Source organism: Fusarium mangiferae (genome assembly GCF_900044065.1).
Source record: "Fusarium mangiferae strain MRC7560 genome assembly, contig: FMAN_scaffold011, whole genome shotgun sequence".
Lineage (NCBI taxonomy): Eukaryota > Fungi > Ascomycota > Sordariomycetes > Hypocreales > Nectriaceae > Fusarium > Fusarium mangiferae.
In genome coordinates this window covers 1,763,822-1,777,393 of record NW_024573931.1, presented here as the reverse complement: position 1 = coordinate 1,777,393, position 13,572 = coordinate 1,763,822, and the positions used below count along the sequence as shown (strand labels likewise).

Sequence of the window (13,572 nt, the reverse complement as noted above, 5' to 3'; positions counted from 1 at the left end):
TGCGTCTCCAGGTGTTGTTGTATGTGTATGGTCTCGAGACTGTCACTTGGAGGTGGCTGGAGCAATGACTGCCCGCTCAGGCAGCAGCAGCTCATGGCGCTGAAACTCCCCACGATCCACTAAAACAAAGTCACCTACCTCCTGAAACGACCTCAGGTTGGTTTTCTATCAGACCTGGATGTGTTCGATCCTTATAGACTCATCATATCTGTGTGAGTTCATGCAATCTAAACTAGTTTCAGATGTGATAAGTAGCAACATCGTTATATAATATCTCATGACTAGTTAGGTGCTAGAACCTAGCTTCACTCCTTGGCTGGGAGAGGGCCCTCTTCCACTACCTGTGGCGCATGCAATCTGCAACAGGTTACCCTGTACCGGAGCGATATTTGACTTCAACGTTTCCGTTTATGTCATTCCTCGCCAACAAAGGAGTGACATCGATATTTCAACCCTCTAACCACTGCTGATGGCTACCTAGACAAGTATCTAGCTGGCAGGAATCTCTGGATTTGTTTCCTCTTATTCCGTCTCTCTCTCCGCTAAACGACTCACAGACCGAGGAAACAGAGTATGAATGAAACTCTTCCTTCGCTTCAACGTCTTCGTATTGTTTTTCTCGGTCTCGGCTTCGGTTTTCGCAGCCTTTGCAAAAGTTTCTGGGTCATGAGACAATATGCCATGCGATGTGCTCGGATTTAAAGCAGATGCACTCTCTGATGCGGCTATCTTACTCTTCATTTCTCGAAATGCCTACTCATGTTGATCAAAACCAGCTCCTTCAACATAGCAATAAACGAGACTCACCTTACTAGATCTTCTCCTCGGAGCTCTGATCGAACCTCGACGTTCCGCCATCGCTTGTGTCTCTTCTATCAATTCTGTAATATGCCCAGCAAGTGTGTTGCCTTTCCACCCAGCGCAGTCTTCAGCGAGGGGAACGAATCTCAAGAACCCCTTGGATGGAGGAATCCTCAGGGCCTGCTCCATGTGTCTCTGGAAGAGAGCAATGTTCCGTTTGTTCATTGTCGTCTGAACGTCTCGAGCGAGAGCCTCGATTGTCATGGTATAGCAAGGATCAGAACCGCCACCAAACTGAATACAGATCCCATGTTGGACTGTTATTACGATAGAAGATGCCGGACGATTGTACCGCAACGAGAGGTACTCGGATAGCTCAGTGATGAAGGTAAATTCATCTTCAATCTAGGTACATAGCTGAATGTCAGTGACAGATCCTCTGGTGCCATGCAGCGCGCCAACTTGCAATGACGTTGGTCTTGATTTCTACCAGCACAGGAGACTCGTTCCGTATTCGATCACCGGGGTCTTGCGTATGCTTGGGTCCGAATGCTTCCTCGAAGAAGTCACTTCGATTTCTGGTAAGTATCGGTAATGATTGCTTTCTCGTCACCTTGGCAGCATCCCCGGAGGCAATCTGCTCTACCTCTCTTGAGAGTCGTTGATCGCTCTCCAGAACAGGATCGAGACTTGGCCTGCTAAGGCGAGGCTTGACTCTTCGCTCTCCTGGGAGTAATCTCGGTGCTGGAGCTGAGGCAGGAGTTTCTTGTTTTTGCCGTGGTTTCGAATTCGGAGGCTTCGTAGAGGTGCGACTTGGGATGTAAGGCAAAGCCATTGCCGGTGATAGATGCATGACGACAGCAGAAGCTTGCAGAGTCGGGATCACGACGATGTAAAAGGAAAGTTACGAGCGCATGAAAGCCATTGACTGCTCAGAGATGGCTTGGTTATTCGTTACACGTGAGATCTTTGTGCGCCCATACTTTGCGGCGATGTGCCGCATGTATCAAAAGAAATCGAATATCGAGCCAAAGAAACAGGCGCATATAAATAAGTGTGAGCATAGTCTGTATCACGTTCCATAATCAAATACGCAGGAGGCTTACGGCAGGTGAGCATATAGACCACTCTATAGTAATTCGATGTGAAGAAGATAAATTGAGGCTGAATACGGTACACGATAAAACGAGGCGTCTTTGTGCCGTAGCTGGTGTTACAAGGACTGCAGTTTTCCCTACGTTTCCCGCTCTGCTCTTCTGTAAGTGAAACGCGTGTCACGCAATCACTATACACACAGTTGTGGGTTCAACAAGGACAGTCGACTGTGGCTCAGACTTCCCCTTGGCTCAGGCGAGGCCCGACGGGCACAAAACCCGATTCCGCCCGGTATAGAACATTCATGATCGAGGACTGAACACAGTCGAGGTGTAAATGGATCCTTTGTTAGCAAGGATGCATTGCGGCCTTACCTTCTGGGATGATGCTGATGAAACCAGTGCCTGACTGGTCTGTCTCGTGACGAGAACTGGCCTGTCAATGCTTGTTATCTCATCCTTCGATTCATGCCTTCTAGACCTTGTCTGGCTCGTTTGAGTGGTGCGGGTGTGAGTACGGATAATGGTCATCAATTGTGTGAAGGAATTCTCATTTTACGAGGTATACTTAGCTTTGGGTGCTCGGCTACCCTGGAGATATGTATAAAGGTGGTCCTCACGAAACATGGGCGTTTAAGTGCAACGGATGGCTACGGCACCTCACCTTGGTACGCACGTTTTCGATTGTCTTTTGACCGATGACCACTACTCGTATTGTTCAACAATGGGCTGCAGCCACTCTGGACAATGTGTTATATACCCTGTTGTAATGCGAAGAATTGCCCCCTACGCACGCCTTATCATATTTGACAGCACCGAGGAGACGGAACACCATAGGTTAGAGTTTCTGCTAATCGCTGCAACGCATCAGGGGCTTCCAAACTGTCGGAATGTCTATAAAAATTATCTATCAGACCTAGACTGACCTGGACTGGTTCACAGACTATTGACATATGCACGCGCTAGGCATGGCCGAGCTGTTGGTTCTGGTCCTGGCATTTGTCTCGGCGCGTATGTACATAAAAAGAAAAGAGAAAACAGGGTTGATTAATATTCCACATATGACCTATCGCAATCGAAACCACATCGAGCTTTGTTTTCAGCCCCAGCTCCGAATCCTCACAAGAAAAAACAGAAGAGACTAGGCCATGTATGTATGTATGTATGTATGAATACGGGCTGCAATAGTCTCGAGCGCCCCTTGGGCTGATTATGACACCCCACAACTAATTCCGATCCTTTGACAAAGTCCATCGATCCAACTCGACTGGCATCTGGCGATCAGACCTGACATCTCAATGATCTGAACCCAGGCCCAAGGCCGTGGGACTCTCGCATATTGGCTCCAGTCTCCCAATCTCGATATCAATTTCAAGACAGGGCAGGGCTTCCCGCTTTACGGCGGCTTGGTCCACGAGCGCCCAAGTCGAAGCGTTTCTCTAGGGTGAACTGATACGCCGCCAACCCCAGGATTATAGCTTCGACAGGAACTAGCATGACAGAAAGCGCTACACCGGCCCGGCTCTGTTTGCAGAGTGTGCCGAAGTGAGGCTGCACGTTCATGGTCACGTCCTTCCAGCGGCATGTCCAGCTCTGAAGTGAATCGTTGGTGGTAGAGGCATTCACCCCGTAGAAGAATGACATGGCGATGATGGCGGCGATCAGGGCGATAGCAGGGGGCACAAATGTGATTGCTGCCCTGACTGTAGCGTTTCTGCGGGCCTTATTTGCATCATGGCCGTTAGTTTCAGAACCAAAAAGCAAATATATACAACAGGAAGAGACTGGGGGGTCGCCTTACAGTCGGAATCTTGCCGGCGATCAATGAGACAAGATTGGCCACAATGACCATGGCACTACCGACTACCAGAGCTACGGTAGGGCGCACATCGAAGTTGGCAGGCCACAGTTGAAGCAACCAATCTTCCGGGACATAGGTAGCATGGAAAACAGCGAGGGAATCCGCAGAAACACCAAGGATTGCCAAGCCAGCTGCGAGGCCGAGGACTGTGAGGCCCAGTCTAGCGCTGTCGATCAAGCGATATATACGGAAGCTGGGATTGGTTCGAACCGACTCAGCATCTGCCTCGAAGTTGGACGCTGAGATCTCTGTCTTGGTACCGATGGACATGTTTCTGCCGGAAGACTCCATTCTGAGGATATAGACCGAGTATATGTATATTGACCTGAGAGGGATCGCGATGAACACGACTAACGGGAAATTCAAAACCCCAAGACCGGCTGGAGAGAAAAGGAAAGAGTATAGGAAAGTGGAAAAGGAAAAGGAGAAGGAGAAGGAGAAGGAGAAGTAAAAGCCAAATGAAACAAGCGTAAATACGAAAGAGCTTTGAATTGATATCGAAATAGATTATGGGGATTTGCAACATAGATATACGAGGTTGACCATAGCTCAACAAGACCCGTTAACCTTAAGTGACGAACACCCATCACAACAACAGACAGTGAAGAGACCAATCATATGAAGGCGATCAGGGTGATTGTAGGAAGCGCCTATGCAAGAATTGCAGCATAGGCGCGCTGGTTGGTGTTGGTGTGAGAGATTGACATCGAATGCTGGGCTAGGATTGGCCGAACCTCTAACTGCAAGAGTTGAGCGTTTGGCGTCGAGCGCTTAGACAGAGATTGAGCCACTCAGAGACAAGCATTATTCCCCGAGGTGGGAGATGGTTGTCACAATGATCTATTTTGGGGTCCGTGTCAAACCGTTGGCGTGAGCGGTTATGTACATACCCTAATACCTACGTTGATATTAGTAACTCGGACAAGAAGGCTGCAGGAACGGTCGACCAGTGGTCACTTGAGTTTATCCATCTATCAAGCAAGCAAGCAGTGAGAGTCAACTTACTGAGCAAGATACCTTGAGTTCCTATCTTGGTCACATGCTTGATCACCTGACCAGACCAAGAAGACGCCACAGCACACGCCACACCTCGTCCTGACAGAACCCCCCGATGTGGATCCCGAAAATATTCGGGGCTAGACTTGGCATCGCGCTCCGAAAAAGTCAAGATGAATCAAAGTCTTCGATGTAACATTTCTTTTCAGCTTGCGGATGTCTCTCAAGCCTTTACTATTATTATTACAGTAGACTAGGGGAAAATTAGTCTTCGGAAACCGTTAAACTCGTCGGTCGGTCCGCTACTTGTCGGAAATGAAACCTGCTGGCTGGATTGCTTTTGCCAGTAAATGCTTCGCAATCGAGGCTGACCGGCCGGTATTTTTTTAATATCGAACTACTTCACAGTTACATGACATACTCGAATTGCCGGGCAGATCGATACGGCCTGAACATCATCGTTCGTACAAATCCTTGCGTCACAGCAGGCAGCCCAGAGCATGGCCAGACACGAATATATCCTTCCAGAGTGTCTATCTACACGTCAACCATCGCCGCTTCATGATGGCTGCATTAAAGAGACGATGAATGATGTCGATGTCGTGACACAAAGGCTGATGTTGACGTTGGCATGCGCCAAGATGCTCGAGGCTTTGGAGGCTTGGAGCTCCCTCAAGCCTCAAGGCTCAAACCCCTCCATCAATAAGACGTTCTCTGGCGCTGTGAGGCGTCGCGGATGATCGACAGTAGCGTTCTCGCCGGTTGCGGTTAGGACGCCAGGACCAACAAGGGCCCGTCCTTCGCATCCATGCAAGCCGCTATTTAGACGAGTCAATCAGAGTGGGCAGTGCAGGGGAAGGGGTCTGACATGATCCCTAACGTTCAGTAATCCAAAATGCGCTACCCTTGACATCCTGACATCCTGACATCCTCACAAACTTAGATCTCGGATTCTGGAGGGCTGAGACAGAGGCCGGTATAGACCAGAGCTTTACCTGTTGAGTACGATGTGTACATGTGATTGGCGGACTGCGAAGACTCAACTGAAAGATCCTGACCCTTGTCTTGAGAATATTAAGATACTCATCAGCAGGATGCAGATCTAAGTAATCTAATGTCGTTGTTAATCACCTTCCAGAGGATTGAATATGGTAGGTTATCTTGGACGCCCCGCTGTCGTCTTCGGGCTCAAGAGAGCTGAATACTAGGAAGAGATGGTGGACTGCGTGAATTCTATACGTCGTTATGCCGACGGCAGTACAGTATGACATCTGCTGCTGGGACTATGAACCTAATGCAATCTTTATGTCCTGCAGCTACTTAGTGCACCTCATTTCTGGGACATGATTGGAACAGAAATGACAGTTCGACAACGATAGATGCAATGCATCAAAGAGCCAAGGCTACTGCAAGACCCTTCGGCAGCCCACATAACCAGAGAGCATGTCTGGCACCTTCAAGTTTCAACGATGGCTGACTAGAGTCGGCCAAACTACTCTACGATGTGCTATGAGCGACCTGGGATCAAGAACTTGGAACAATTGGCTGTGTACAGAGATGTACTCTGTACGTATGTACATTACAGCCTTGCCCCTTGCGACCGGGAACCATGAACGGCATGTGGATATAGACTACACAACCGTCACTTTGATGTCCCACACCGGAGAGCGCGATGAGGACGAGAACAGACAAAGAGGCGTTATCTGTGGATCAAGACACGCCCTGGGGGAGTGTGTTTCGAACGTCCTCGAAGGAGGAAACAAGAGATCAAGACAATGAACACGTCTTGTCTAGATCGGAGTAGCATCATATGACATGAGACATGACAGGAGAGATTGTTCACACGCATCTTGGACAGGTAACTAAAGGGAGCAGGTTTCGTCAGTGTCAGTGTCAGTGTCAGTGTCAAAGCCCAGCATTGGATATGGGTTCTGAGGGTTTGTGGCCCCTCCTTGTCATGCGTCGGATCAACGGCCATCCGCAAGTCAATAAGGGTACTACTCAACATTCGGGCCAATCGCATCGTGGTGTGGGCGGACTGAAAGCCATGACAGGGACCCATGATGTGACCCATGGCCCTAGAGAAGAAATGACAAGTCCAATCCTGGGGGAAAAGTCTAGCTGGAAATGTTCCGGAGTCGATTGCAGCCGCCTATTGGTCGAGAAATCTACGCATGTTTCCATGCCTTGGCTTGGTAGTTGGTAGGGCCCTTCGCAAAAGGAACAGGAAACACAGTCTGGAAGGGGAATAATAAACGCTTGCGGAGTTTCGAGATATCTATCGCCGGCCATTTTCCTCCGTGGCGGCCAAGGTTCCTGGGGCTCATTTCACTAGCAAGATTGCCTGCTTCTACTCCGTGCTCTGGCTCTTTTGCTCTCCCTCCTCTGTCGTGTGCGGCTTATGCGAGACACGGGAACGGGGTGACATTGGAGTTGCAGCCAGCCATCCATCCGTCAATCAATCAATCAGTCAGTCAGTCAAAACACCATTTGTGGCGGCCTTGAATGCGGCATAGCACTCGACTTTGATGAGAAAAGACTCAAGTCGACCAGCGCCTCCATGATCCGTATTCCATCAGATCAGAGACGTGACTGCCCAAGGGCCTGATCCTAGGCTTGGAACGGCCCAACTTGATTGAGCTGCTGCTGAGTGTGATGTGATGTTGCTTGTGCAGCCTGTGCTTCATCTTAGGCTGCAAATAATGCCAGTTAGCCTACACTACATACACTTTCAATGCACCCCCGGCTCTCCGGACCCGAGCAGTCGGTTCTGTCCGTGGTGTGCCTGGGCTGGGCTCGCCTGGGGCTGGCAGACAGAAACTTGTGTCCTCCTGCTGTGATCTGTCAGGTCAGGCTGAGGGGAATGGAAGCTGCCGAACGGGGGTGCATGGATATGGAGAAGTGTTTCCGGGAATATGAGCGAGTGCGTTTTGCAGTTTCCGGGCTGCCGAGTGAGTACGCTTCATCCCCTTTTCTTGTCTTCCTTTCTGGCTGCCTACTCAAGTCGTCTCTTGCACAAGCCTCGAACGCAACTGGAGATCCTCTCCCGGCAACTTACTTACACACAACTTAACTTAGCCTAGAATCTTCGGACTTTGGCATCTTTTCCGTGGCTGGGGGGCTGGGTCCATTGGTCCATGACCCACGGATGCTCTTAGGCTTGAGCCCTTGCCGACGGGAACGGATACAGTGAGTGAATGAAAATCACAGTGGGAGCTTTGCTCTGGGGAGGACATTTTCTCATTGTTGATCAACAAGGATCATCAACGATGTGTCCCTGGGTATGCTAGTATGTATGTATGTATGAATAAGTTTGGGTCTGTCAAGGGTATGAACATGACAAGGGCATCGACAACTTGGCATGGACATGGATCCTACGGTAAGAGGAGAGACTGGACCTTTATTAACCTAGTCAACCTTTTTTAGTGAGGACCCAAGTGATTTAGGCGTGGATGGGATGGGGTGGGATGGGCGTGTGATGGTAAATTGGACAAGACACTCCCTCCCTCTCTCTCTCCCACTCCCTCTATCGTCATTCACTTAACTTGCCTTACCTATTCATCTTGTCCTGTCTCCCATTGTTTGTTATATTTATTATCCTTCACCTGCCCCTCGGTGTTTACTTTGTCTCTTCGAGTCTGTCTCGACTTTCAGAACAGAGGAAGAAAGAAGAATTCATCGTATTATTTGGTTTTCACCAAACCACACAACACCACAGGCCATTTGATTCTACTCAACAACTCTGCTCAACTCCAAAAGTTCGTCACCATCGACATCTACCACGACCATTGACGGTCTTGTGAACGTTGGTTCCGCAGCGCATTATCACCGCGCGTGTCGCCTGGGGTTTGCGACTCCAGCCACAGTTTTAGTTCCTAGCACTCTTGTCCTCAAACGTTTCCTGCAATATGTCTTCTCATACAATGTATACCCCGCCAACACCCACGCCTCGCACCTTTGTAAGTCAACCAGCCCATTCTTCGCTCCCCTGAATCTACAGCAAAAGACGCCCAATGCTAACGCCATTGTCTTTCTTCAGCACAATTTCGAGCAACTCCCCGCAGAGCTTCGTGTCAAGATCTGGAATTATAACCTCCCTCCTGCACGCCTCGTGCCCATGCAATGCGGTTCCTCATGGTCCGGCTCCTCGGGCTCCCACTCATGGTCAGGATGTACTTCTTCAGCAACCATTCCCGCCAACCTCCACGTATGCGCCGAGTCGCGCAGTGAAGCTCTGAAGTACTACGGACTCGGCTTTGGCTTTGCTCGTGGCCCTGGTCAGGTCTTCCTCGATCCCGATCGCGATATTCTCTACTTTGGACCTCGTGATGGTTACATGGCCGCAGACTCTCAGTTCCAAACATGCATGTCAATGTGCGATCCTGAAGAACTCGCTCTTGTGCGCCGCCTTGCTATCAACGATGCCCTATTTTGGGTCGACGCAACCTATCGCTCCATGACTGCCGCCAGTCTCACAGTCGAGCTGCTGCGTCGCATTCAGTCGCGTATGCCGGGACTCGAGGAGCTTATCTTCGTTCCTCGCGCAGAGGAAACACCAGAGTCTCTGTCCTACATAGAACCGACCATGGTCTATGTGCGCATGGCCCAACAGATCGAAGTTGCCATTCAAACTCTACAGCAGCAGACTCCCGGCTGGACACCGCCCAGGTGGAGGATTCTACCACTGAGTGCTTTCCAAAGTGTCGGTGCTGCATGAGAACAGACGTTCCTACTGAACAAGCTAACAAGATGCTTTTACGCATACCATATTTAGCCACCGAGCACAAGACCCTGCAGAAAGCAGAGAGCGTGGGGGACGGTGAGAGGCTTAGGCTAAGGCTTCCTTTCACCAATGGAGGACAAACGCTGAGCCTCCACGACACCCTCTCCTCCAAGTCCCGCGCCCACCCATTCACCCACCAACCAACAAGAACAGGCTGGGTGAGGTTGTTTAAGAGACGCCAATATGGGCGTCATCAGTCGTTTTCACATGTGCCCAGCCCAGCCCAGCCCAGCCCAGCCCAGCTCGGCATCTCATCTGCTTTTAGGCCAAGACAGCGACTGCTTTTACTTTATACCCATCCATATTCATTTTCACATTTGGGACAAGTGCTTCGGGCGGGAAAAAAACAGCACCGCTAACCAATCCCACATTTTCTTCATTCTGGGAGTTGCATAGGATTTCCATCGTCGGTGTTGTGGACTACCAGGTCACAAAAGGGACGACGGTTGGAAAGGATCTAGTTCACACAGGAGGGCTCGCGGACGATATTTGGAAAGACTCGCGATATCATGCGCGTCATGCTTCAATGGTGGAATTTAATTCAATACTGTCCGTGTCAATGTTTTTGTGCTATAATGTTCATACAAAAGCTATGCTACAGAACAATGAGGCAATCCGACGCCAGCCCAATAATGCGTGTATAACATCACATCTAGCATATCCTTCCACATTCGTGATTCGTCCATTCGTTCGTTTGACACAGATGCGATGCCTTGGTCTCTAGGTACTAATGCTTGCTCGTAGCCTCTTCTGCGTTATCGCATACCCATCCGTATTCGGTGGTGGCGGCGACTGCTTCCGGTGCCGTATCGTGTTGCCGAGTGACGGCATGGTGTTGCGCGGTGTTACCTCGACACGGCCGGAACCCGTCTATTTTGCCTCACCGCCACCAGTGCCCATGCCGATGCCCTTCCGCCTGCCCCTAACAAGTGCCTCGAGTGCCTTTCCCATAGCCGGCAGATCGCCGAGCATTGTAATGTGGCCGCGCTCGGTACAGACACGACCGCCGCGAGCGATAGAGTAGCCTTCCGGAAGCATGGCTTCCTTGGCCAAGACAACGCCATCGCCGGGTCGGAAGAGAAGATCGTCGTAGGCATCAGAATAGCATATACCCTCGCGGCCAGTGACCTGGGCTGCGTACACCGTGGGAATACTCTTGCCATATAACACAGCGTGGGGAGGGTAGGCGTTGGCTTCCTGGTGCCTTGGCGAGTGAGCCAATTCTGAGCGAAACCTGCGAGTCGCTGCAAGTGTTCGGGTAAGATAGTCCAAGTAACGCTTACGCTGCAGATCCGAAGGCTTTGATTCTTCCACATTTGCACCACTTCCATTGAGCTGGAGCGCGATAGGGTTGTGATCTCGGGCAGCCGCCGTTGGCGAAGGCGGCCATTTCTCGCTCTTACTATCAGCGCGAGTCCGAAGAGAGTTTGGGAGGAAGGACGAAAAGGAAGATGACTGAGGACGGTTGCGAGGCGGCAAAGCCGGCTGCATACACGGGCTCAGATGCCACCTGACCCATTCCTGAGGATCGTAAAAGTCGATGGGATACTCTTCTCCTGTATTCTTATCCACAAAGCAAAAGCCATCCTCAGGCAGAAAGACGAAAGATGTCCGCATGCTGAAATTGACGCTTGCTGTGAGAAGTTTCTCATTCAGGAGAACTACATCACCGTGGCGAAGAGGGTTCAGGATATTGACGCAACGTTGCGGGGTGCCGCAGTACAAGACCCCTGAGAAGAGATCAGGTCTCTGGTTGACAGCATGCCGTGTGATGATGCCGCCCAAACTGTGAGATATGACAAGAGCTCCACGAGATCCATCCGGTGTCCCTCCTTGGTTTGAAGGGAGCTTTTGGAGATATTCTTGTAATTTACGAGACAGTAAATGCGGGCTCAGGCGCCAGTCATAACCATAGTCCCAAACTCGCAGCTTTCCCGATCGAGCATTATCACACGAGCGCAGTCTTTTGATAAACTTGCGAGAGACGTCGACGGGGCCGATATGTTTCAGCATGCCGTCAGGTTTGATAGTCTCTTCCATTCTTTCCTCGTCCTCATCCTCTAAGCCAACTTCGAGATTGACCTTTCGCATGTTGAGGCCGAGTTTCACAGGGGCCCAGACCTGTTGGTGAGGTGGCTCGGCAGATCGTAAGACGGAACCACGGTAGCCGCCCATGATCACCAAGTCCCCAGTCAGAGACTCCAGGACGCGATCGAGAACAGCAGATCCGTCCTTTGAGCTGACATCGAAATCTTTGGGAGGCTGAGCGCGAGTTGGTGACGGTTCGGGTGAGTGGAATGCACCGAGTGAATGCGTTGACTTCCGTGCTTGGCTGTAAAGCTTGGGCAGGCTAGGCATCTTGAAGTTTGGAACGTCAGGAAGGCTGTCTTTCAAGGCCATGAACCGAATATTGACCATTTCACGAACGTCCTGGAATTGTTCATCATCACCGAGAGAAGAAGTGCGAGAAAGACTGTGATATAAGTGACTCTCATCAGAAGTGACCCGTCGAAGAACCCTGGGTCGTACAGACGCAGAGGCTGCGTTAGAATTCCGAGGAGTAGAAGCGAGTCCTCGAGCCTGTTGCGGAGCCGGACTAGGCCTCACTTGAGAGACACCAAGCGCATCAGAAGGATTATGAGGCGAATGCTGGTGGGTTGCTGGTGATGAGTGACTCGGGACACCTGACGTACTGGCACTGGTTTTGTCGTGTGAGCTGGAAAAGAACGAGTTTGACATTGAGGGTAACAGATGCGTCGGAGGGCTAAGAGAAGGCCATGCCTTCTGCAGTCTCCTTAGTGCTTCTTGGCCTGCCGACCTGGAACGATTTCGAGCTGGAGCTAAGGCATTCCCCAGAATACTTCCTGATGGTCTGCTTGTGGAAACTTTGCTTGTAGGCTTCGGCTGAGCCTGCCAGGGTGAAGGCAGGGCATTTCGGTACTGCTGAGTGGGCGATACTTTTGCGGATGGCCTCTCTGGGGTAGCAATCTGTAGTACCTGGGGTGTTGTTTCGGGCGAAGACGAAAGGTCAGGGCTTGTGTCACCGTGTTTATCGATGGGCAAATCGAACAATCCAGCTCGACTCTTGTCTAGTGCTAAGGCTTTCTCGATGGCTGGCGTGTTTTGTGAGGTCAAATGTCTAGCAGCATCACTAAGAGCAGGTTGCAATATTGCCTCAGCCTCATCTTGATTGCAAATGATTGAGTCATCATCATCCTGAATATCTGGACTTGGAATATCAGGCAGAGGTTCATGCGTCGGTTTCGTTGCCATGGCTCACTTGATTGAGCCCTGTTACAACCCTCAGACACCACCAGAGGACAAGAACGGGAGTTTGAGTTGAACGGCGGGCTTTGTGAAAAGGACCGAAGTCTGTGTGTATGTTGAACAGGCGACTTAGCCGGCAAGACGTGACACTAGGAGAAGAGATTATTTAAGGAAGGTAAAGCGAAGAATTATCAGACATGGCAGATGTGCGGTTCTTGTTTGTTCCTCGGCCTAAACCAAATCACAGAGACGTAGAAGACAAGACGGTGGAGCTAGGCCAGAGAGAGATCAGAAAGGAATCACTCAATCTGTCCAACGATGCAATGCGGCTGTGTGTGCTGATCCGGGAAGGCCGGGTGTGGATGGATCCACGATTGATGGTTGGTGTTTAGGTATATGCCGTTTATTCTCTTTTGTTCTCGTGTTAACTGTTTCGGGCGGGTGAGTGCAACGTTGCTTATGAAGTATTATTGTCTTTAAAAGAAAGAAGGAAGTCGGCTTTTGAAGTATCGATTATGGATGAAAGCTCCCAAGCATTGGCCCTGATCGTCGTTGGTTTAATGAGGTCATGGTGTATGGGATTAAATAAACCGTGGATTCTGGGCCAATTACGGGCCGACAAGCTGTTTTCTGGAGAATCGATCAACAGGTCATAGGGCGAAGTGAGGGCTGAGGCTGAGGATGATCCATTGTGTAATTGTAAAGGTAGTCGTTATTGATGCTAAGTAGTAGGTAGGGATAGGTACTAGGCGATGATACACTTAGAACTG

At 50.3% G+C, this 13,572-nt stretch overlaps 4 protein-coding genes across 4 annotated transcripts; 1 reads left to right on the top strand and 3 right to left on the bottom strand.

Moving 5' to 3' along the window:
• Window positions 1-522: 522 nt before the first annotated feature.
• Window positions 523-1,636, bottom strand: FMAN_10396 (uncharacterized protein; the record flags this gene model as incomplete). Its single annotated transcript, XM_041821067.1, has 3 exons — window positions 523-753; window positions 808-1,206; window positions 1,268-1,636. 3 exons carry the CDS (start codon window positions 1,634-1,636, stop codon window positions 523-525), a joined length of 999 nt encoding a protein of 332 aa, XP_041686884.1.
• A 1,630-nt stretch (window positions 1,637-3,266) lies between these two features.
• On the bottom strand, window positions 3,267-4,047 carry FMAN_10395 (uncharacterized protein; the record flags this gene model as incomplete). Its single annotated transcript, XM_041821066.1, has 2 exons — window positions 3,267-3,617; window positions 3,697-4,047. The coding sequence occupies 2 exons, from the start codon at window positions 4,045-4,047 to the stop codon at window positions 3,267-3,269; spliced, it is 702 nt and encodes a 233-aa protein (XP_041686883.1).
• Window positions 4,048-8,675: 4,628 nt separating this feature from the next.
• FMAN_10394 (uncharacterized protein) lies at window positions 8,676-9,469 on the top strand (the record flags this gene model as incomplete). Its single annotated transcript, XM_041821065.1, has 2 exons — window positions 8,676-8,711; window positions 8,792-9,469. 2 exons carry the CDS (start codon window positions 8,676-8,678, stop codon window positions 9,467-9,469), a joined length of 714 nt encoding a protein of 237 aa, XP_041686882.1.
• A 936-nt stretch (window positions 9,470-10,405) lies between these two features.
• On the bottom strand, window positions 10,406-12,808 carry FMAN_10393 (uncharacterized protein; the record flags this gene model as incomplete). Its single annotated transcript, XM_041821064.1, has 1 exon — window positions 10,406-12,808. One exon carries the CDS (start codon window positions 12,806-12,808, stop codon window positions 10,406-10,408), a length of 2,403 nt encoding a protein of 800 aa, XP_041686881.1.
• Between the last annotated feature and the right edge of the window lie 764 nt (window positions 12,809-13,572).